We start from the raw sequence: 24,150 nt of genomic DNA on the forward strand, positions 1-24,150 counted from the left end.
TGCGCTACAGAACGAGGGCTGCTGTGTAAGTTAAGAATATAGAGCCGCTCAGCCTCCCGTTTACGTGGGTAGAGAAACACTAAATCACGGGGAAGGGGGATACTGTCAAATTGCATCCGTTGAGCGGGGATATTGGGGTTGACTAGGACCGCGGTTGCAGTGTTATCCGTGCCCTGAAAAGCCCTGTAACAAGGGAGCTTACCCATGGTGCCTACTTCTTGTAAGGCTACAACTATATGGGGAGATTCGGCTTCCTGTATTATGTCATCCTGCCTGTATCCTGCCGATTTGCCGGGAGTTGCAAGGCATGCCGTTTAGGACGGAACCCCCTGCAATTCCCCTGTCAGACCCGAGCGGACCCCAGGTAGGTTGTTACTGAGCGGTTGGGCCATAGTTGGGAATGAGAATCTGGACAGGGCCAGTGAGAGAGTTGATGTTGCTCACTAGATCACGTTTGCTGGAGTGCAGTTCGCAGCGCAGGGCTTCCATGTTGGCATGCAAGTTTGTCATGCTGGCTTGTAATGCCTTATGAATACTCGAGTATTCTGCTTTCTGTTCTGCTAACGCCTGCTTGCAGGAAGCTTCAACCTGAGAGATTTGCTGTCTAACTGAATCCTCAGGAGATGGAAGGACTGCGTCAGGAATGGAGTCGCCCGACACCGCCTCACTTTTGGGAGGGGCAGGAGTGGGCCAGGAGAGAGTGTCCTGCAAGGAAGAAACACGCGCTTTCAAGGCTTCGTTCGCCTTGCGCAGAGCCGCATTTTGTTCTCTGAGGAGGGAGATTTCAGCCCGAATCGCGTTACGCTCTTTACGTGTGTCTGCGGGAGAGACAAGGGAAGGAGGGGGAGAGCTAGATGAGCAGTGGGCGGGAGCGACGGGGCAGCTCGCCTGTGATTCCAGAGCGGCAGGCACTTCATGTCTGGGAGGGGGTTTAAGTGGTACTCCCGTGAGTGCACGCGCCGTGGGTCCTTCCGATTTACCGGGCCGTCGGAACTGTCCATCCGGAGGCGCGGGCGAACGCGTTTGTTGCTTTTTCTGGCCGTGAGTGGCCTTCATGAACTGTCCTGCCGAGGCGACCTGAGCGTAGGTGGGCGCACGTCGCCGTGTTTGGTATCGGCGCGGGCAGTCAGCGGAGCCAGTGGTATGGGTGCCTTCGCCGACAATGCAGTTCGGGGTGCACGGATGAGAATCGGCGGGATTGGTGGCCCCACAGCGAGGGCAGCGATGGGGATCACGGGCTTCGGGGCACACATCCTGTCGATGGCCGGTGGACCAGCAAGTAAGGCACGCCTCAGTGTTTCGACGAAATGGCTTGCAGCGGTACAACGTGGAGCGGTACCGGATGCAGAAGGGGACTTTTTGGCTGTCGGAAATAATACCTGGACCATGTTGGATGTATTCATGCGCTTGGCGTCCAGAACAGGGAGCTCCGGGTTGTAAGTGCATATGCTGTCGTGGACTTGTTGGGGGCTATCATCCTCAGGAATATTAAAGATGACTCCTGTGACCGTGTTGGATGGGGCAGCCACGTGTGTGGTGATCTCATACAGGTTCCCTCTAAGCAATAGGGCGGCAATTCTTGCGTGCCTGTGGGCGCGTTCCTCCGAAGGCGTGCTAACGATGACATAATTAGCAACGTACTGGGGTCGTATTTGGTCTTCCCGTTTCGTGCAATTCGTGCCTGGGCTTGGATAGCATCGGCGAGGGTGGCTTGAGCGACGGAAGTTAGGACCAGTCCGCCACGCGGGCGGAGGATAATCTTAATATCCTCAGGGGGAGCGGCGTTGCCGGCGTTGCCCGTGTTGCTGGGCGCTTTCGTTGAGGTCGCTGATTGGAGCGGTTTCCGGGGTGCTTACTTGCTGATCGGGGATGTTAGAATCCGCATGTAGGGTCTGCTGACGGCGGCGAACTTCTGCCCAGCCAGGCCTTTCAAATTCCGCGGGGTCCATTTCCTCTTCTTCCACGATTTTCTCCATGAGCGAAGCGAGATTTGCCCGTGGCGCGCTGCAGTTGCCGGCGAGGAGCGCACATGCAGCAGCGGCGCCGAGGCGATGGTGCTAGGCCTGATGAAGCCTATGAGAGCCGTCGGCTGAGCGCAGAATTCAGGAGCTCGTTGGTTCGCTGAAAATACACCACGTACCACAAAAATTGTGTCCAGGGGGTCGCCGTCATGTATCGAGCGCCGTAGCACAGAGTTCGTCGTCAGGGCAGGCTTTTAGCCTGCAGGTCAGGGGTCAAAAAGCGGAGCCGAGGGGGGGGGGGGGGGGTGTGACTATAGTTCCTGTATATAGCTCCCCTAGGGGAGCAGAGTTGCGCGTCCATCCGCCATCTTGAGTTCCAGGTCGTGCGGGAAAGCCACTATTATCGAGTGAAAAAGCTGTCGTCGGGCCGCCGCGCCAGCGGCAGCGGCGAGGAGGCGTGGCAAGGAGCGGCCGCCGCTGCCGCCGCTTCCACAACCGATGCCCAGTTGAGGAGAACTGACTAAGCGCAGCACTGAAAGCGGGCTTTCTGTCGAACTGGAACCCGCGGCATGTGGCAATCAGACGCGCAACTCTTGCGCTACGCGATATACAGGAACTCTAGGTGATGATGATGATGATGATTAAAGGCCTCCCCTTTGAATCGGGGTGATGGCGTGCGCCATCTAGCCTATCTTAGTAGTTTGAATTTAAATTTAGTCTCTCAACTCGGATTTCTTTTTAATTCTGCCTTGCCGCTACCCCTGGCTGGGCCACCTAGCGGAAACCACGGCCACCTAGCGGAAACCGCGGGAACTGTCGGGAACCGCGGCGTCGCAGAGCAGCGCAAAAGAAAGGGTACAAGCGTGGCAGGCTTTCGGAATCGAACTTCCGTGCCGTGCTGACGCACCGAGCACGCGCAGGTCGTTTCTTTATACTTCTTGTCGCTCATAGCCGGCGCCTTGGCGCCGGCTAAGAGCGCCGACGAAATGACGCTACAGGTTCAACAGGTGGCGCCGCAAGCGTTAGCGTACGCTACGAAAAAAGCTGTACTAAAACTATTCATGGGCGCGCCGCGAGGAGCGTACGCTCCGCTTTAAGTCCAGCAATACGCTAACGCCCGGAACGCAATCTGTCTACCGTAGTTGGAGAACGGTGAAAAGCAGGCTTAAAGACGCGAACACGAGAGAGAGCAGACACACACACACACACATCTCAGCGTGTGTGTGTCTGCTCTCTCTCGTGTTCGCGTCTTTAAGGCTGGTTTTCACCGTTCTCCAAGTATGTACCAACAGGCCCAACTCCAAACTCTTCTATGTCTATCGTAGGTGCGAATGCATAGCGCGCTGCGGGTGCGCAGTCACAACCCGCATCTTCGGTGCGTGCGCTCTTCCGTAGCGTACGCACAACTAAACAGACAGATTTAGTTGGGCGCGCGCTCCGGACGAGCGTACGGCCCGGCGGGGCGGATCGCGACTGCGCATGCGCAGTACGCTACGTAAACGCCCTGACGATGCGGTGCTAAGCCCGCAACGGCTTAGAGTGTATGCTTCGGGGCGCTTGCGGGGGGCTGCGGACCTGTTGGAAGGCACCTTGCTTCCAAAATGGCTGCTGCCTCGGCAATGTGTTTTCGCGAGTACCGATCGCGAAAAACTTGAGAGAGTTCAGAACATTGCTGCAAGGTACGTTATCGGTAACTATGACAGAAACCTTAGCATTTTTGCTACAAAAGAAACATTAAAATGGGAGCCTTTAGGAAAAAGACGGCAAAGTTTTCGCTTGAAGTTCTTTCACAATATATTTTATGGCCACACTGGACTAGACCGCAATCAGTACATTTTTCAGCCGCATTATATATCCAGACGAACAGACCATGAACTCAAGGTTAGAGAATATAGTTGCAGAACTAGTCTTTTTAAAAATACTTTTTTCCCCAAAACAGTTTCAGAGTGGAATCGACTGCCTGCTGCCGCAGTTAGCATATTAGACAACAAAGCATTTGCAGCCGCCCCTTTAAATCTCGTTGTACATGGTTCTATTATATTTGTGCAGTGTTGGATACCTAGGAATTTATGTTGGTCCATACATTAACACTGACATGCGCAACTTTTGCTTCGTAGTGCTCTTGAATGTATACCGGTGTTTGTTGTAGTGTACGGTGTAGTGTACGGTGTACGGTGTATTCTTCATTACGGTACTTACAATGCATTGTTATTGCAGACTACCACACTGTTAAAACTGTGTTGTAAACTCCTTCCCCCTTCCCCCCGCTGTAATGCCTGAAAGGCGCTGTGGGTACAAGAGTAAATAAATAAATGTCGGCGGCAGGAGGTTCCCCGTCTGAAAACGCGGACCGTCGCGTGTGTTTCTCATTAGGCGACAAGGTTTGAGTTCCAACAGGCATACAGGCTAGAAATGAACGACCAAGGACAACCCGGATGGCTCCCCAAGCGGGTGGCGGTGTTTGAGTGCCTGTCGCGGAGGTGGAATGCGCGCAGTGTTGGTGCAGATCGGCGGCCTCCATGTAGGGCATTCAAGAATTTTCGCCTGCGCCGTCATCGCACCCTCAGGTGCGTGCCGAGAACGTTGCGCTACCCGTGTGAAACGTGAAGGATTTGTAGTTGGCCTCCCCAAATAAAAGGAAGTGAGTAATAGGAACGCATCATTTGCTACACCCGGATGAAGTGTGCCACTTAACCGCCGTGCCAACCAACCCGCTGTTTCATTTTGCGCGTCGCATTAGCGCCGCATGCCATGCTCAGTTGTATTTGTCGCATGGTCTTGCCATATTTCAGAGCTGAATAAAGCGAGTATCCCGAGCTCTGCGTGTTGCTTCAAAACTTTGGCGTTGCGGGGTTGAGCAAAACAATAGGTGTATCATATTTTCCCGTAATGCTGAATCAATGTAAGAGGGTCTTTTTTATCATACTTGTAAGATTTTTGCAATCGAAACCAGTGTAAACGCATTTAAAAAAACGCCGTCCAGCTACAGCTTGCCTGGTTAGCCACGTAAAAAAAGGTAAAATTCGGGTACTTGGCGTTGGGTTCAACAGGTGGCGCCGCAAGCGTTAGCGCACGCTACGAAAAACGCTTTACTAAAACTATCCATGGGCGCGTCGCGACGAGCGTAGACTCCGCCGTACGCCCAGCAATATATACGCTAACGCCCGGAGCGGCTAACTAAATCTGTCTAATAGCGGATAGCGTACGCTGACGCTACGGCGCAGGGTGCCGGGACCCGATTGGGCAAATGCGCATACTTTCCGCAGGGCGGTCGCTTATGCCTCGCTGAGCCCGCGAATTCGTCGCTGAGCCCGCGAGGGACGGCCTCCTCGCCTGCCCTGCGCTCGCATGAGCAGTCGGGTTCCGCTAACCACCGTCGTAGCGTTGGCGTACCCTACCCGCTATTCTAAAACTTTCTATTGCCGCCATGAATACGCCAGAGTTATGGAAATTCAGTTGTGGTGGCTTCGGTGTTTACACGTCGGCGTTTTTATATTAAACGCTTAGGAATAACAGTCAAAAGCGTCAGTATTTATGGGAATGATGCATTTCATCTGTGGGAAATAACTAAACGATATTGGAATGCATTACCGAAGGTATATTCATGACCATTATATCCATAACACTTACAGCAGGTCAGCCGATTTGTTCCGGTTTATAAAATGAAAAGTGTTGACCACCGCGGCGTCGATTTTGAAGCCATTGGTAGCAAGCTCTATAGCAGGCTTAATAAGATCGGCCCAGGAAACCTTCGAGCCCGTGATCTGGAGCAGCTCCCTGAAGCCTTTCAGAGCACCAGGCACAATGGCGGTCTTCGGACCTGGACGAGGAGCACGCGAAAAACAATTTAATGCTCCAGTTTTACTATGTTGAGTCCTCATATTCCAACAGTTTGTACAAACTAGTAACAATAAAGTATAAAAAACGCCCTGTTTTAGTACTTCGCTGATTAGCGTCACCACAGGTCTTAGCGCCACTAGAGTTCCTCGATATGCTCCCGCGGTGAGCTAAGAGTTGCGCAACCCTTTTCCATGCGTCACCGTGATGACGTCACTGCGGTTATCCATGCCATGCAGAGAAGCCCCCACTATAGCTGCGCCGCAGCCGCCGACGCGGACGACACCGCGCCCCGCCCAGGAACAGCAGCAGTAGCAGCGTGAGGGAGACCGCTGGAATCCAGCGTAGCCGCCGTAAGGCGCCGCCGGCCGAAGCGCCCCCACCGCGCGTCGGCCGTTGTCGGAAGCGTGGCGGCGAGGCTCCTACACTACCGATGGGCGGCTTTCCCGCAGCAATCCGGATAACAAGATGGCGGGCGGTCACGCAACTTTCAGCTTCCTGTGGGAGCTATATAGAGGAACTCTAAGCGCCACAGCTGATTCGCGCCACCACACAGGCTTGCTCCAACTAGAACAACAACAACAACAACAACAACAACAACAACAACAACAACAAAACAGTTTCAACCGGTTTTAAATCTGCTGACACAGCGGGACTGTGGTTTTCTTCTGCAGGCTCAGACGTCAACGAGCGCTTGCGGGAGAACCAAAGCGCTGTCGCCACGCAAATTCTGCGGTTGAACTTAAAGGAATCGGCACCAAACCCGCCAAAGGAATCGGGAGAAAAACCCGCCCCTGTGACGCCACTGTGGTCTGCAGAGACCTTATGCAAAAACTGGCGCCCTATTGCGGGAAGCGCGTGCGAGTCCGCCATGTTGGGGGATTCCCGGATCTCCGCGGATACCGCAGTGTACATGATAGCCCGGGGTTAGCAACACGCACGTCGGCATTTATCGTTGTCCAAGATGCTTAAATACGGCCGTGTAACTTGCTGTGCACAAAGGTGATACGAGGACGACCACGGAAATAGCGCACACATCTTTTTTTTTATTTCTCAACGCAAGCATGATTCGAGCCCTGCATGAAGTCGCTTGCGGGTGTCGACTTCCCTTCGGGCAGTAATATTATAGCTAGATCGAATGCGTAGTCACGAAACGAATAATATGTGCAGGGCTAAAAAGGTCCTAAAGTGAGTGAGCTATTTTCTAGCCGTCTATTCGCCGCCGAGCACTCCTGCTCGGCGGCAAATTCTGAACAATGATGAACTCGCGTCGAAAACACGCACCTTTGATGCTTTATCTTCCGCTCTACGCATACAGTTAAAATCGCCTTGTCAGAACAGCATTCTTGGACAGCCCACGTAGCATTCAAGGCCTTGAAACTTCTTCCGTTCGTGTTCCGTGTTTGGAGCACACACACACATACAACTTTCAACTTAGTTTCAGATAGCGCAAAATCATACAGTATCATGTTGCCAAAGGCACATGAAATTACATTTTCAACTTCAATGCCGATATAATTTTTTAGAAGCAGGGCGCAGCCAGCTGAAGTGCCAACGGCGTGGGAATTACAAGCATGGTAGTAGCGTGCTTCGAAGGGTAAAACCATAACATCAGTATGCTCCTGGCCTTCAATTTTTGTTTCTTGGATGGCCACAAAGCCGATGGTTCATTCCGTACATAGGCCATAGGCAGCTTACCTCTTACTGCCGTCTTTTTGCTGCCAGTCCTCTCTCGTTTAATGTGGCTACGCGTCGAGCCTTACATAATTTCGACGCCGTGATCTAATTAGTAGCAAAAAGACACACACGGTGTTCACCTAGGTTTAGTCGGCAAGCGTGAACCCACTGACTTCTACGTATCCGTCCTCCTATGACTTGCCCGCATACACTTTGGCGGTCTATTGTTCTTAGCCCAATTCCAAGAAGGGTGTTTTCCACCATTGTGACGCTTGAATGCGACAATTCCGGCCACAAAACACTGGAGGAAATGCCTAAGGAGGCTGCAATGCCACCGCGGTCTGTGCGGTCTGAACCTCAGGGTTGCTCGTCGTCCCGTTTCCACTTAAGGCACATTCCCACTGGCGATGCGCCTCGTCGCGCGACGAAAAGCGACGTCGCAAAGCGACGAGCCGGCCGTCGCTTTTCGGCGTTTTGCGACGGCGGAGCCGATCGCTCTCGGTCCGAATTCCCTCGTCGCGCGACGGCCCCGCAAAACCGGTAAGCCAATCATGGCCACGGAGTAGGCTGACGTAGCCGGAAACGAAACGTTTCTTTACATCCGGTATGCAAACGCTGCGGGCGGGCGGGTGAGGACGAGCCGCCGCCGCTGGCTCGCTCGGCCAGGCGGCCAGGCGCTTGGCCCGCTATCGTTGTACCCGCCGGTCGGGCCGGCAAGCAACTTCCCGAGTGCATCGGTTCTTTGGTCAGTGGCTTCAGCGTACGCGTGCACTAATCAACGAATAGCGTGGAACTCATCAGTGTGGAGAAGCGTGTATGGATTGTAAAAGCAAGTAATCATCGTATAGAGCTAGGTGGACAGCGAGACGGTAGGTTGACTTGCAGCCTCATCGTTCTATCGGCGACTGGTAAACACGCGTAGAGTTCGGTGGCGTCAGAACTTTGCGCCTGTGAAAAGAAGCGACATTTGTGGGCCGTGATGCGGGTGTTGTGGCGTGAAAGCAAGCGTGTGCATTTCTTCGTGCAATAATATGTTGAAAAGAGCCTTCTTGAGTTTGTTATTTTCTGCTCCTCCCGCAACCCGCAAATGTTTTCGGCATTGCTCCAGGTTAGTAGCATGTGTTTTAGTTTGATTTCCACCTGCTTTTGTCGCGTAACATCATTTTCTTTGACTGCGAATGGTTGACGCACCAACGAGGTCGTACAAGTCGGGAAGCAGCTGCGCTGAACGCAGTCGCATCATCGCTCATCGCAAGTGCGAACACCACCTCAAGGCCTCATCGCGCGACGCCCGCCGTCGCGCGATGAGACAAATCGCCAGTGGGAATGTGCCTTTACGCTGCTGGCTCATCTTGAGCTGCATTATCGTTGTCAATAAGGCCACCTAAAATCCCTCATTGTCGCTTGGTGTCTACGCCCGTAGCTGTTTCATTGGGGACAACCATTGGTTCAGACTCTTCGCGAGATGCAGTAGCTGCTGCCGTGTTAATGTCGCTTGTTAGATCATTCTTGCCGTCTTCCGGGGTAGCCGGCCCTTCTAGAGGGACGCTCTTCACCGCAGCCTCTTCGGCTGTGCTGCCATCGTAGATTTCAGGTTGTTCAGCTGCTGTTGACAGAGAGTCACGTCTCCTGGTCCGCCCGCATCTTCTTCAGCGCCAGGTCGGAATTTTTCTTGGACACTGCAGGCGCCGTGTCACTGGCACCAAATCAACGCCAAAGTGAACAACGTCAAACGTAGCACTTACGCTGAAAATGTCCATGCCGGTGACACCGAAGGCAGGGCGGTGGCCTCCGGGAACAACGATGGAGGCGTTGTCCCTGGCAATCTGCAGCTCATGAGGGAGGTTGGCTGGTGTGGCCGCTGGCTTGAGCTTCAGGGCAACGTAGCGCGTCGTTGAACCTTTGTTGACACACCCAGACAATCGAACTGTTCTTGCGAATTGTCGGTCACATTCACGTTTGGAGCAAAAGCTGCCCGCACCATTCCGCAACACCGTAAAGGACCCAGGGCAATTGGAAAGGCAATTTTTGATTGCTTGGGTGGCGACCAGGTCCCGATGCGCTTTCACTTGGTTGTCACCACCAGCAAGGATTTCCTTCAGTCCTTCCACACTGCTGAAGGTAACTGCTCACACGGGATTCATTTGGTACACCCCAAGGCGGAAACTTCGGGGAGCAGTGCCAAATACGCGAGGGTGTCCGAAAATATTCTACGCGATAAGGCCTCCCTCTTAATCGCCGTGATGAAAAGCAGTGTTCAAAACTGACCCGTTGGCAGCTGAGGCAAAAAGAACTTGATAATCCTGCATATTTTATTCGTCGGAAACAATGTTACCGTGGCCCGTCTTAGTTGTCCCCCTTTTATCGGAGCCCGAGATTCATCAGCCGCGCGCTGCACCGACTGGAAGTTGAATGTGTTGTCATCGCATTCCGAGCGTGCAGCATTCGGTTTGGGTTCGAAGCCCTGGCGTTGGTGTTGGACTTGGCCGCATGTCGTAGCGCATTAATGTGTTCCAAATTGGGAGAGATGTAAAAGCCAGCGGAATGAATGATCCGGGCCTCCCATTCATGGAGAACGTTCAGCGGGAAGTTGAGAAATAAATCTGTAGCGATAATATACGGAGCGGAAACTTGACTCCTTGCTAAAAGTCTCGAAAGCAAACTTAGGTCGGCTCAACGGGCCGTGGGACGGATAATGATCGGTTGGTTTGATTATTGTGCGGCTTAACGCGCCGACGCTTCACAGGCGATGAGGCGCGGCGTAGTGGAGGGCTCCGGATTTATTTTGACCACCTGGGGATCTTTAAAGTGCACCGAAGTCTAGACCGGAGTAACACTTAGACAGCAAACGAGATTCTTGGATCAGATAACTAGAGTAGAAGATATCATAATTCAAATAAAGAAAAAGGAATGGACTTGGGCTGGCGATGTAATTAGGCGAAATGATAATTGGCGGAGTATCATGGTGACTGAGTGGATATATCGAGACTGAGTGGACAACGGGAATAAGGAAATTCGGAAGGAAAGGGTGGACTGCAGCGGCGCGGCACAGAAGCAGTTAGAGGTCGAGGGGAAAGGCATTCATCGTGCAGTGAACCTAGTGGGCTGCTGTTGATGATCATGCAACAGGAGGGAGTGGGGTGCAACTGTACAACTGGGTGCAACTGCAACCCCGTACAACTAGTACAGGGTGCGCTATTTTTAAAGGTTTCGGCAAAACTTTGGCAGTTTTGCACTGTGAGCGCATTGTCATTGCATGAGCTCCGCGACACTCTGGATCACCTAGAGTACCGTATCCTGGGGCACAAAAATTCGGTGTCTCCACCGAGGGACTTCGGATGCAATGGTTGATACAGCGGATTTTTTGGCCATCTGTTAAGGAATGTCGGCTTTTCAAGCGTGGTAGCAGTTGTACCCAGCAATTCTTTTTAATTTTGCGTTTGTGTACACTTACGCACCAAAAATTGATACAGCTTCTTCGGCTGTGTTTGCGCGCGCCCTGTAATTGAATATTCAGATTCCGATGTCGGCATAACGGCAATGGCAAGTCTGTGGAATGTATAGGCTAAGATGCAGAGGCTGGAGGCCGCGTGATACAACTTTGGTCATGGCTCGCCTAGTGGCTTCTCATGTCTCCCTTTATCAAGTACACAGACCCCGTAATTGTTAGAGGTACATATTGGGCAGAATCCACAAAAATGCACGAGACGTCAACGAACTAGCCCACTCCTAACTTCTTAACGGATACCAAGACCTCAGAAGTCGTTTCAGCTGTTTAGAATGGCGGTGTCATTTCGGATGATCACGTACTCTTTAATCCGTTCTTGCGTTTCTAGCCATCAAACATCAGCTGAGTTGTTGTCAGGCCAAATATGGTTTTAACGAACGACGAAGGCAGATGCTGCCCACGCAGTGATCGGATCAACCTAACCCAAGGTGAAGACCCTGAGAGACATGTTGCCATCATCATGTAGACACTTGAGTGCCAACGGGGCTCCCGAAAGCTTTGGCTGTTCGCTTTTCCCGCCGTGATAGCCTAAGCGGTATTCGAAAATGCGGCATCCTGTCTGGTATCCACAGTGTTTGCGGCTGCTGTTAGAGTTTACCCTTGGTTATGTAAAGCCCACCTGGCACTATAGATAGCCTACGGAGCTGCACTGAATGCGTGGCAGAAGTTATAACGGCAAGGTGTTTACGTCAGTCTGTGTGTAGAAGTCCTGGTTTCGCATATCTTCTGGAAAGCATCTTTGTGCGCAAAATTTTTTTGCCGAGTACCCAAAGCCGGAGCCTTCTAAACATGTGTATCTGCACAAAAATGCATAACTGGTTTGGATGAGGGATATACTCGTTGTACTTATGTTAAAGGAGATACAGGCCCAAAGGGTATTCTTGAAATAAAAAAAAAGTTTAGGTGACATCTACGTTTGGTCATAAGATGTAAGACGCGATAGCGTTACTTCAACTCTCAGTGAGCGCGATCGCTTGCGACGTATTTGAAGTCGCTTCACGAGCACAGCACAGTTCTGCACCTCGGACCGTGAAGTCCAGGCTAAGGTCATCCAGCGAGCTGCAATGGTCACTGGCCGATTACCACCGCCGGTCACCCGCCACCCAAATTACCCCATGGGGCTCAAATAGAGTTTTTTCTCTCTCTCTCTCACAAGCTTTGAAGGCCAGCGAAGAGAGAAATACTAACAGCGAAAGTTTTTAACCCTTGTGGTCCGGGATAGACAAAGGCGCTCTGTGCTTTTGTGGCTTGAGACATGAGAGTAAGAGGTGGCGGCTTCGAGGTGTTGGTCAGTTTGAGTGAGAATGTCTCAATGTCAGTGTCTCAAAGTGTTTATGGTCTGATGTGTATGCCAGACTGAACATTTTCGCTTTTCTGGAAGATAGAGAGAGAGAGGAGATCTCTGCTACAGAAGAAAAAGTTGGAGTTTTGGAAAGGGTTTAGGTAAAGCGATTGTAGGACGCTCAGGGGTGGTCACTGAAGTCTAGGGCGCCGTATGCAGCAGCTTCTTCTCTTGCCCTTTTATGAGTTCGCGGTGATTATCAGGTAACGAGCTTGTAAAAGCTGACTCCCATGTCTCGATAGAATGTGTGATGTGGAATATATAATATTTTAGTTGTTCTCCCTGAGCATACCCTTGCACATGGCAAGGTTGCGTGGAAGAGGGTGGATATTTCCCTGGCTATGGCATAGTTTTAGGTCAATGCGTGGTGTTCTCACCTAACATTGATTGATTGATTGATTGATTGTGGCGTTTAACGCGCCGACGCAACGCAGGCGATGAGGCGCGCCGTAGTGGAGGGCTCCGGATTAATTTTGACCACCTGGGGATCTTTATCGTGCGCCGAAATCTCGTACACACGGGCGTTTTTGCTTTTCGCCTCCATCAGAAAAGCGGCCGCCGCGGCCGGGAATCGAACCCGCGACCTCGTGCTCAGCAGCGCAACGCCTTAGCCACTGAGCCACCGCGGCGGGTTTCTCACCTAACATGTTCGCGTACATAGATTTGTAGATACTTGTGTTGGTTCATCCTCCACAAAGTTTGCGATTCTTCGGCATTGAGACCCCCTTGAAAACGGGGAAGATCGTGTTCCTAGGCGTAGAATGAGGAGACGTTCTTGCAGAATATGAGGTCTCGTGGCATGCAATGGTAAATAAAGGTCGGACTATTCGGAGGGAGTCACGTGTAAAAGCATTTTAGAGGAGCTCTTCTCTGTCAGGGAACATAAGAAAAAGTTAGGTACATTGAAGTTTCATCGTATTTTTAGCTATACTTCGTGGTCTTTGCGTGACGATAAATGTACTGAGTGCTGATTACTGAGCCTGCCTAACCGAAAGTACTGTGCCTACTACGGGTCAGGAGATCCCGCACTGTTTAGCCCACGTTTGTGCCTCCTAATCACCGTCCTTCACTAGTTAAAACAAAAACATTCTTTAGCCTTTGGGTCCTCTTTCCCAACGCTCTCTTCCTCCTGCTATCTCTGCAATAAGGCGTTTTTCAAATGTTTCTTTTGTGCATGGTATGGTCCTCGTCCCTGCACTTTGCGATGGGTTCAGAGATGACAGACCATTGCGGTTGGTCTGATAGCCACCTATGTTTGTGAATTCAAAACCACCACGACGGGGGAGAGATGCCGCAGTGTGGCGCAAGCTAACAATGTTTGCGCTTGTTTGCTGTGCATTTTTTAACAATCTTGTGTCTGCTCATTCAATATCGATGCAAAATAGTAAAGTTTATACCTTCGTCCGTTCATATTAGCGAGTGGGTGACTGTGGCGTGCCCGTTTAATTGAACATGTCTCTAAAGAAATTTTTTTTTGATGCGCTTAAGTCTTCTAAGACGCTTGAAGGCGAAAACCTGCCGAAGGTTATTCGATTTCACCTTCGACGTGACGTTTCATTTCAGGCCCAGCGTCTTCCTGGCTACCGCTGGATGACGCCACCGATCCACTGCAGCGGCGATCAGGGGGTCCTAGCAAGCTTGCGGAAGCCGCCGCGCACAGCCGCGTCAGAGAGGTGAAAGTGTGTTCCCCAACGGGCCGTGTAAACGAGTTTGTGAGCAGTTTGAGTAAATTAAAGGTGAGTTTGTTTGTTACAGGCAACATTTCAAGGGTCGTACTCTTTATATACACGCCCACCCCTTGACAACCAGCCCTCTGTTTTACATTCTCACTATTTTAGTGTATCAGTTATATATCGACGTTCATTCACTACCACGATCACTATAGTGGACATCATTCCACGTAAATTCACCTAATGTACTTCAATCCACCCTAATCTACCTAAATTTCTACCTTAATGTCTACCTTATTTCATCGTAACTTGTCAACCCCAATTTATCTTCATGTTAATCGTCATAGGCTCGGTTGTGGGCTAAGGGCTCTCCGAAAGCATTCTAGCATGCCTATTCTTAGCTACCCGAGTCTATTCTTCCCCCTTCTTCTTGATGATGCTTAATACATCTTAATTCATATTATCGAAGCTATGCCTCATCCATGTTCACATTATGGTGCATTACTGAATAAATAATTCACTTTAATCTGGTAATCTATCCTGATGCGTCCCAATCTTTTATTTTATTTGTTTCAGGCTAATTCTGTATAGCCAAACAACACAACCGATTACCAATCAATCATTCGCTAATTCATTATCACCTTGCTTACCAGGCTGTCTTGCTTTTATTCGCTTCTAACATCTCTTAGACAAACGGAGTTTTTTTCCCCATTCATATCGACACTGGAGACATTTTAGCGAAAAGTATAGGGCTTCTGCCTTAAGAAATAACTTATAATAATAATAGCATCATAATTGTTACCATACCTACTGGGTTTTGATATGTGGCGTTGTCCAGTGTGCCCACAGTTGTGGCGGCTGGTGAGACACCGATGGCGTCGAGGACGGTGACCTTGTTCCTGAAAAAACAGGGTGGAGAAAACAGTGGAAGAAAATAATGGCTAAAAAAGGGGATTAATAATGGCTACTAACGAGCGTGGTATACAGGGTGTGCCCCTAAAAGCTCCGTCGCACCCACCGCGGTGGTTCAGTGGCTAGGGCGTTGCGCTGCTGAGCCCGAGGTCACGGGTTCGATTCCCGGTCGCGGCGGTCGATTTCTGGTGGAGGAGAAAAGCAAGAACGCCCATGGGTACGACATTTCGGCGCACGTTAAAGAACCCCGGGGGGTCAAAATTAATCCGGAGCTCTCCACTACGGCGCGCCTCTTCGCCTGCGTTGCGTCGGCGCGTTAAACCCGACAATCAATCAAACCAAAGCCCCCATAGTATCTTCCTCGCTTTTCTGTCTAGCCTTTTACCCATGTGAGCTCCGAAAAGGATAACGGAAATTATTGTGTGCACGTTCGGGATAAATGATTGATTTGATTGATTGTAGCGTTTAACGCGCCGACGCAACGCAGGCGATGAGGCGCGCCGTAGTGGAGGGCTCCGGATTAATTTTGACCACCTGGGGATCTTTATCGTGCGCCGAAATCTCGTACACACGGGCGTTTTTGCTTTTCGCCTCCATTTCTCATATATCCTAATATTTCGTAACCCCCCTTATTTTTGGCTTTACTTGGTATCCAGTGCACGCATTTGTATATGGGCCTCCACTATGTTCGGTTATTGGCCCAAATCTTTCTTGCCTATTTTTATGCACCATTCCGAAAAAATAAACAAACTCAAACTCAAACACAAACTAAAAAAAAAAAAAACAGCGGTCGCGTCGTGGCTGCAACAAAACTACGTGGCGAGGAGGACAATAGCATACGGCGCGATGGTCGCACGTTTCCGAACAGATGCAGACTGCCCAAAATAAGGAGGCTGTGTGGTGGTGGTGAAAAAATTTATTGCACTCATTTGTTGGTAGAAGAACAGCCTCGATGCGTGGGGTCGTAAGTCCGTGGCTGTAATTGTGGACGCTATCCGGCGGGCCCGCTCGAGCAGCCTTTGCTGGTCTTGAGGGGCAGTGCTGGACAGAGCAGACTCCCAAGAGGAGAGTGTGGGGATGCGTAAAGGTGGGGGTGTGCGTCTGATGGTCGCTGGCACTCCCCATATAGAATGGTAAATGGTGGGAGTGGGGCTATTACAAGTGCATTGGTAGTGTCACTAGAGAAGGTTACAGAGTATCGACATTCTTTTATCCTACTGTTTTGTGCCGCCGCCATAATCGGGCAGTTCGCATCACCTGACATTTGTTTATCCTGCGACGCTTCACGGGCGCCGCCATTTTGTTGTTTATGCGTTTTAGCCGGTCAACTGTGGTAGATCTAGCTTGTCTTCCCTGCGGCAGCGCCAGACTGACGTCATTCCGAATCAAAGACAACGTGAGTAGCAGCATTTCAGCAGCTGAAGTGTGTCCAAGAATGCCGTTTTAACAGCTGCCTCTTCGGCACTGTTGTTAACAAGCGACCCGGGAGAAGTTATCCGCGATGTCGTAGAAGCAGAAATCTGGCAATACCGATAAACACCAAAATTGGCGCCGTTGCGGACTTGCGTGCCGGATTGGCGGTACTCTTACGCCATATCTTATGCCTTATCTAGGGTTAGAAACAAGAGATGCTTGTGGTTAAGTTTGGAAAAGTGTGCGTCTGGAGCTGTCGAAATGACGTGGCGTCGGCGCGGGATCAGGATTGGTGGGGCAGAGGTAGGGGTTTTCGTTTTTTTTGCGGTAGTAGGCGAGTGTGAGCGTATAGTTGAGGGGCTCATAGGATGTGATGATGGAAGCTGATGTCTGGGAGTGTTCCTCGATATCTTTGCCCTTCTTCTGGCATCCGGTGGCTCATTTCTGGGGCGAGCGCATGTGCGGGCTCATTTCCAGGAAGGGAGGCATGGCCAGGGGTCCCGACGATACTAATGAGAAGGAGCTAGAAGGAATCGCAGTGTCGAAGAACGTTGTTTGCTTGGATGGAGAGGAGTCCAAAAGAATATGCACGGCAGGCGGCTTGAGAGTCTGTTATAATGGTCCAGGTATCGTTGTGGTCAGGTTCCGCGGATTGGGCGGTAGAGATGTGGGACACAGCCAAGACACAGCCTTTTCCTCGGTGAACCCTGCTGGAATCTGTGCCTACAGAGGACGTTGGGTGCGCATTGCCAGCAACAGTAGAGAACACTGCCACTTTGGCGCTGAGGTTGGCAGGGTAACTGTAGGGTAACTACGCATGGGTAAAGCAGGGTAAACCACGCATGGGTCAAGACCGTATTGGTGGGCGAGCGCTTCGGCTCTGGCGCGGCCCGTGTCCTGGTTTATCTCGGTGTGCATGTTCGTGGGGAGCGGGGCAACTGGTATGCACACCCGCCGCGGTGGCTCAGTGGCTAAGGCGTTGTGCTGCTGAGCACGGGGACGCGGGTTTGATTCCCGTCCATGCGACCCCTTTTCTGGTGAGGCCAAAAGCAAAACATCTTTGTATACTAGATTTCGGCGCACGTTAAAGATCCCCAGGTTGTCGAAATTAATCCGAAGACAGGGGGCCAACGCCAGCGAACACGAGTTGATTCGGCTACCGTTTTATCTCCCTCCAAGAGCGAACCCTCAACATTGACCACCATACGGCCACCACAAACCGTTCCGGTACGTCTTCTGGAATACGTAGACGGCTGACTGAGCCCCCAGACTCGAAAGGACAGGGTTGCAGCCCACGTCATGGTCTCCCATCTCGCCGCCCGCGCTAAGCTTTGTTTCCAGGCCTAGCGACACCGTCGTTCGTGCCATGAAATCCACCGCTACAGCGCCGGGCCAGGGTGACCCGTCGACATCATATCAGCCGGCACCAACCACCGTCAACATGGATTTCGACGAGCTAAGTGGCCGCACCATTCCCCCCGATAATCCTTGGGAGGCGGTGCTCGCTGCCCGACACAACTTGCCTGACGCCAAGCAGCCGCATCGCCATCCCCCGGCAGGCACAAAAACAACTACAACGACGCGCGTATCTCCGCCGCTACGCCTACCGGTCAACCTCTACATAATCATTTATCGATCATGATCCGGTCTCAATAGAGCTGCGTGGGCTTCCCGCACCCTTGCTGCAAGTCTTCCTGAAGCAAGTGCCATTTCGAGGCGCAGTTTCTCAACGAAGTTATCGTGGAAGCTCAACAGGATCGCAACCTCTTCGTGGCAAGTACAGCCAATGCCCAGATAGCAATTCTGCTAACCAAAATAACGGCGATTAACCTCGGCAGTGCCAACTACAAGCTTGCACCATACATGAAACCACTGCCCAAGACCTGCCGTGGCGTGATCCATGGTCTGCAAAAGGACATCACCCAGGACATCCTACAAGAACTTCTGGAAGCCAGCCAACCACTCCTCCTGCACGCTCGGCTTATGGGTCAGACCACATCTGCCCTCCTGACGTTTAACGGCACTCGGGTTCCCTACTACGCTCGAGTGGGTAGTGCACTTCACCACCGGCGAACCTACCGCCGCATCGCCCAGGTTTGTCAACTCTGTGGCGACGCCGGACATCGTCAAGACATCTGCCCCCACCCAGACTCACCGAAGTGCCCCGGCTGCCACGTCGCCAACCACTCCCCCAGCATGACTGTCAACCTATGTGCAGACTATGCCAATAAGCGCATCCCACCGCCAGCAAGGATTGCCCAAAATGCGTCCTGCCGAGACTCAGCCCGAAACGGGTCATCTCGCCGCCCCCCGCTGAAACGGCGAAGACTGCCCGCCAGAACACCCGCCAATACAAGACGCCCGTTGTAACAGATGTCCTTCGACTAGTTCAGACGACGTATTGTGGATACCGACTTGAAGGAGTAGCAGAGTGGATGGGTAGGGGGTAGGCATAGTGTGCCCTTGAATGACCTCCGGATAATTTTATTGACGCTTTCTTCTTCGTGCTTGTTGAGCAGAGCATATGGGACTGCGTACGTGATGCGGGGAATAATGAAGGCGTGCACCAGGCGTAGCGCCGCATTCTCCCCGAAGCCGCGCCTCTTCGTGATGATTCGGCGCAGCATATGGGACACCTGGTCAGTAGTGTGCTTCAGCCGAGTTATGAGGGTGGGGTTCCGTTTATCTTGCTGGAAGACCATCCGAAGGATCTTTATTTGAGGAGTGCGGCGGATAGTCTGGCCCTCGAGGTGTATTTCGACCGGTGGAGGTTGGTCACGCTTGGGTATTCCTGGTTGGACCACGAGGAGCTCAGACGTTTGCGGGGCGCCCGAGAGTCCGGAGTATTTGGCGTACTCAGTGACCACATCGGCCGCTTCTTGAAGGCGAGCTTCCATGACCCCCCACGAGCCTGCGCCCGTCCAAACTGTCACATCGTCAGCGTAAAGCGCATGCTTGGTGTTCAGAAGAGCTGCAAGGAGTTGTGGCAGTTTGATTAGGGTGATATTAAATAGCATTGATGAGATTACTGCTCCTTGTGGAGTGCCTCTGCTCGCCAGGTTGATGGGGGGAGGGGGGGGGGACTTCACTTCGTCAACGTGGAGTACCGCTTGCCTCCTAGTAAGGAAGTCTCGCACGTAAGCGTACGTGCGTTCCCCGCAATGCAGCTCTCGCAGGTGGGCCAAAATGTCTGAATGGGACACATTGTCAAAGGCCCCCTTGAAGTCCAATGCCAGCATTGCCGTGGGGGAGTGTCTGGTGGCCGGGGTCATGTAGCCAGGCTTCCTGGACGCATCTCAGTTTCCGCCGCGCAAAGGAAATCAGCTGGAACGTACCCGTGCAGTGTAGCATTTCAGGGGCTCCTCTCTCGCGGAACGACGGTACCGTATTTCGCGTTGCGAGGCATAAAAGACCTCTCCTCAGTAGCAGATGGCCCTGCGTACTATATCTGGGCTTGCCGGAGCCTACTCCTTAGATGTTCCCAAGACGGCCGGCTGCGTGTGCGCATTGTAAACACTACGGTTAAGGAAGTCAAATTACCTCGCAACAAAGTGGCGCCATTGCGTCTGCCGCGGCTATGACGCTACACAATCCAACACAATCCACTTTAATCCAATCCATTCCAAATTCAATCCAATCCAATCCGATCCAATGCAACCCAATCGAAGTCAAGCCAAGCCAATTCAATCCAAAGTCAGAACGGCGCTTCACTGCACACGCGAAACTGCTCAACCTCGGCCAGTGTAGCTTACGCTACAAAAAAAGTTTTGTGTTAAAGTATTTACGAATGAACAAGGTAGCCCGAGAAAGCACCTCTCCTTTATAACTACATCTGTCAAGTTGTAGCGTCACCCTAGTTGCAGCGTCACCCTAGCTAGCTAGTGTGTTTTGGCGCTGAAGTAATGCGGCCGGGTGCAGTCTTACTTGTGGTAGTAGGTGGCAACGAAACCTCCGCCGATCCCTGTGATATGCGGATTCAAGACGGACATGCAGAAAAGCGTGGACACGGCCACATCTCCCACGGTGGCACCGTCTTTCGCCATGTCCCTGCGAGATCGTCGCAATATGAAGTACGGCACCGCCAGTGCGCGGCCGTCGTTTCCGCAAAAGAAAGTGCGTCAATGCCACACCAGAACTTTGAAATTTGGCGCTACTACTTCGCCGGTGACGCGGTCGACAGAGCAGTGACGCAATACACAGAATCACTGAAAAAATTGTGGTTGACTCTCCGGTCACAGGAATCGGTAAAACACGAAAGTGAAATGTGCTGCGAAATCTGCAGCTGAGCATGATTTGTGGGCCGGCGGCTGTCTTGTGGGTGAGCTTTGCGTGCGACGTCCAGCTGGCGGGTCGCTTCGGCAAAGGTGTACTGGCGTTACTTCCGTGACGGATATGACATCAGTGAAATCTTGGTGTATCCCGTCTAAAACACTTTCGTGTTAAAATATAAAACCTCAAAACGAGCAACCCTAGGTATAACGTAGTCTTTGGTTCTAAAGGTTGCTTCCCCGCAAGAAGCCTCAGTCTGCAGGGGTGAATCCTTTACAGGCCGATTGCTTATTTGTGCTGGCGTCACTTCGTGACGATATGACGTCACTCAAATGTTTGTGTACCCGGAATAAAGCACTTTCGTGTTAATATAGCTTTGAGTGCGCTAACTTCGCGTTACCTTAACAGCGATGATGTCAGACTGGTAAAGAGGTCCCCACTGCTATCACCAAGGCAGGCTTCTTGGCGGTGGTTCGATCGGTGGCCGCCAATGGCAAAAATAAAATTCTCTGATGTCATACAGCACGCCGAAAAACATTGCCAAACATGAAGTTTGAACGCTGTTGTTGTGGGTCGCTTAAAGTAACGTAATAAAACTTATGTTACGACTTCGTTTTCATTGATTATGCAAGAAAGCATAATGTGGTTGTTATTGCCCCATTTGATACGCGGATCTGGATATCTGCGAAAAGGTGTAGTTTTTTTCGGTGTCGGTTTCTGGTTAGACTTTAAAAGTGCAATTCCGTTGCGGGGCATAATTTTGCCGCACTAGTCTCCACACACACAAGTTAGGCGAACGTCGTTCGATAAGTTTGTGAGTTTGTTGAAAACAGCATAATAATACTGTGGGGACCATACACTTTTATAATAACACCAGGCAGGACAGAAAGTGTGCCCGATGACCGGCCCGGCCCGTCCATGGCCCATTTATGGCATGTCCGGACAGCATTCAGGTTCTGGCAGCCACTGATAGTACGTGAGAACAGCCAACATTCGGCCACCAGCACTTCAGTATTTGTCCGGCGGCCCGTGTTCATACAACCCGGCTACAGTTTACTTTCGGCGGCCGGTGTTTAGAAAAATAACGGCCGACGCACGGGCTTAACGCATCCGTTTTTCCTTCGGGATGCGGTGTTAAGCCGAAGCACGGCAACCAACCGGCCACAGAATATTCGCATTATAGTGGCAGTTCGTGTTCAGGAGGAGACCGGCCGGAGTGCGGCTGCCGTGCATGTGCTCTTGCTGCTGTGAACCGCGCGCGTCCGGCGGCAGAATATTCGTTTTTTTTTCGGGCAACCAGTGTTATAAAGGAGACCGGGCGACGTAAGGCCCCAGAATGTACATTTTTTTTTTGAAAGAGAAAGTTTCTAACGAAAAAGGAATACAAACATATTAGTATGCAGACGAGGGCTTCAGAGTCAATTGACTGAAAGGGGATCCTCGATTATTAATACATCAAACGAACTGCTTAGAAGCAACAAATGGGCCCATCAAATTAATATGCAGTATAAGACACACAAGAAATTAGCTTTTTATGTACACCCGCCCAATGTTTTACCAATATCATCGGAGCGTCGATCAGCGCCTCGTGATGGAGTGAAACGGCAAACTCGGCGAGGGTAGCCGCATGCGCACTAAGTAAAGGCCGCTGCTGCCGTCGTCTGGTTTCAGCGCCAACTGAAACCAGAGTTATCAGCATTGCCAAACGCAAAGTTCGTTCAGCGCAAGGTTTGTTCGGCAACACTGATTACTCTGTTTTCAGTTGGCGCTACGTGCCCGGTCTCGAAAACTTTCGAGTATGGCAGGCAGTGTGATAAGCAAATAACAAAAATCGCGGGTGGCTGTCTGCTCTTAGAACAGCCTAGCAGATGACGGCAGCAGCGGCCTTTGCTTAGTGCGCGTGCGGCTACCCTCGCCGAGTTCGCCGTATCACTCCATCACGAGTCGCTGATCGACCGGGCGGTCGACGCTCCCGTGATATTGGCAAAAAAATTGGCGGGTGTACATACACTCAGAAAGGTAGCTCTAATTGTAGATATCTAATATAAAGAAGTGGTACAATCAGTTCGTAAATGACACAAAGGAACCAAAGGCACATTAGAACCTTGGGTATAACGCAAGAGTAAAACAGAGAACAAGATCCTTATTACACCAAAATAAATCCTCTACGTTTTTTTTAAAGCAAGCGAGGGATGGGAGTGATTTCACAGCCGTAGGCAAATTATTTCAAAATTTAACAGCTGTAAAACAAGTAGTTTTATTACCGTAATTAGCGTGAACAGGTGGTAGTAACGAATTGTTATTACTTGAAAACCTGGTTATGCTTTTACTGCGTACAACAGTAACATCAAAGAGATCATAAGAGAGGTTACACTGCAATAATTTGTAAAAAAAGAATATCTAAGTTATATTGAAAGAGCCCAATAACGGATAGTATGTTATTCTGATTTAGAAGTCGCGAGGCGGAGGAAGGACATGGACTGAATGTTATAAGGCGAATACACTGGTCTTGTATATGTTGAACAGATGAAACGTCAGAGTAGTAAGTGTTGCCCCATGAAATAATAAAATAATGAAAATGGCTATGACCAAAAGCAAAACGCAACGACAACAGGGCTAGGTGCGAGAAAAAGTTCCGAGCACTGAATAACGCTCGAATCCCAAAAGCTGTTTTTGCTTTAGATGGGAAAAGGGAGAACTAAATGTAAGGCGCGGGTCTAGATGAATGCCAAGAAAGGTAACGTGGTCGCACGATGTGATCAAATGAGGCTCAAAATGTAATTCGGGAAGAAAAACGATGGTTTTCTGATGAGGTCTAAAGACCATAAATTTAGTTTTTAGTTTAGTTTAGTTTAGTTTAAATTTAGTTTAGTTTAAATAGTGGACGGGGCGCCATTTTACAACGTTGTTAAGTACTGCATTCAAGTTCGCGGTAAGGCAAATTTTTGATTTATTAGATAAAGAAATGGTTGTATCGTCCGCATACAAGACGCAGCAAGAAGATTTGAGACAATACGGAAGATCATTATTATACAATATGAAAAATAAAGGACCGACAATAGATCCCTCAGGTACACCTTGGTAAAATGTTCTTGTTGCAGAAAAAAAAGTGTTGGTTATAAAGTTTTTCAAAAATGTTAATGGCGGACCGGTTATGCCGTAAGCTTCTCATTTTTAAACAAGATATATTAGGATCAATTAGGATCAATTAGGATCGCCTTTGTAAAATCCAGAAAGACTGAACCCACAAAATTTCCAGCGTAAATTGATTTTAATGAAGTCTGTTAGTGAACGCAATGCTAGGTTGATGGAACGTCCACACCGGAAACCGAATTGACATGGATACAGTAGATTAAATTTATTGACGTAATTGTTCAGACGTTTTTAAAATATCTGTTCAAGTAGTTTACTACGACAAGAGAGAATTGAAATTGGGCAGTAATTAGATATTAATAGCAGGTCACCCCTTTTGAAAACAGGTATTATTTTAGCTTTCTTTAGAAAAGATGGAAACGTACCACACCTAAAGGCAAGATTTATTATATGGTATGGCTATGGGTA

General features: G+C 50.6%; 1 protein-coding gene across 1 annotated transcript; it reads right to left on the reverse strand.

Annotated features, from left to right (window-relative positions):
• Positions 1 to 5,562: 5,562 nt before the first annotated feature.
• Positions 5,563 to 20,363, reverse strand: LOC144157616 (glutathione hydrolase 1 proenzyme-like). Its single transcript, XM_077688444.1, has 3 exons — positions 20,245 to 20,363; positions 14,803 to 14,894; positions 5,563 to 5,781 (listed from the first exon to the last, which is right to left on the reverse strand). Exons 1-3 carry the CDS (start codon positions 20,361 to 20,363, stop codon positions 5,588 to 5,590), a joined length of 405 nt encoding a protein of 134 aa, XP_077544570.1. The 3' UTR covers positions 5,563 to 5,587.
• Positions 20,364 to 24,150: the final 3,787 nt, after the last annotated feature.

Source organism: Haemaphysalis longicornis, unplaced genomic scaffold (genome assembly GCF_048455015.1).
Source record: "Haemaphysalis longicornis isolate Haplotype H1 unplaced genomic scaffold, Haemaphysalis longicornis Haplotype H1 scaffold_10, whole genome shotgun sequence".
Lineage (NCBI taxonomy): Eukaryota > Metazoa > Arthropoda > Arachnida > Ixodida > Ixodidae > Haemaphysalis > Haemaphysalis longicornis.

What these genes read in the sequence shown, in the direction of transcription:
- LOC144157616 (XM_077688444.1), bottom strand. Translation starts at nt 20,363, where the DNA reads ATGGCGAAAGACGGTGCCACCGTGGGAGATGTGGCCGTGTCCACGCTT. An exon ending in GTTGCCACCTACTACCACAA is followed by an intron (nt 14,895 to 20,244) that starts GTAAGACTGCAC and finishes CTGTTTTTTCAG; the next exon opens with GAACAAGGTCACCGTCCTCG. An exon ending in CACATATCAAAACCCAGTAG is followed by an intron (nt 5,782 to 14,802) that starts GTATGGTAACAA and finishes CTCCTCGTCCAG; the next exon opens with GTCCGAAGACCGCCATTGTG.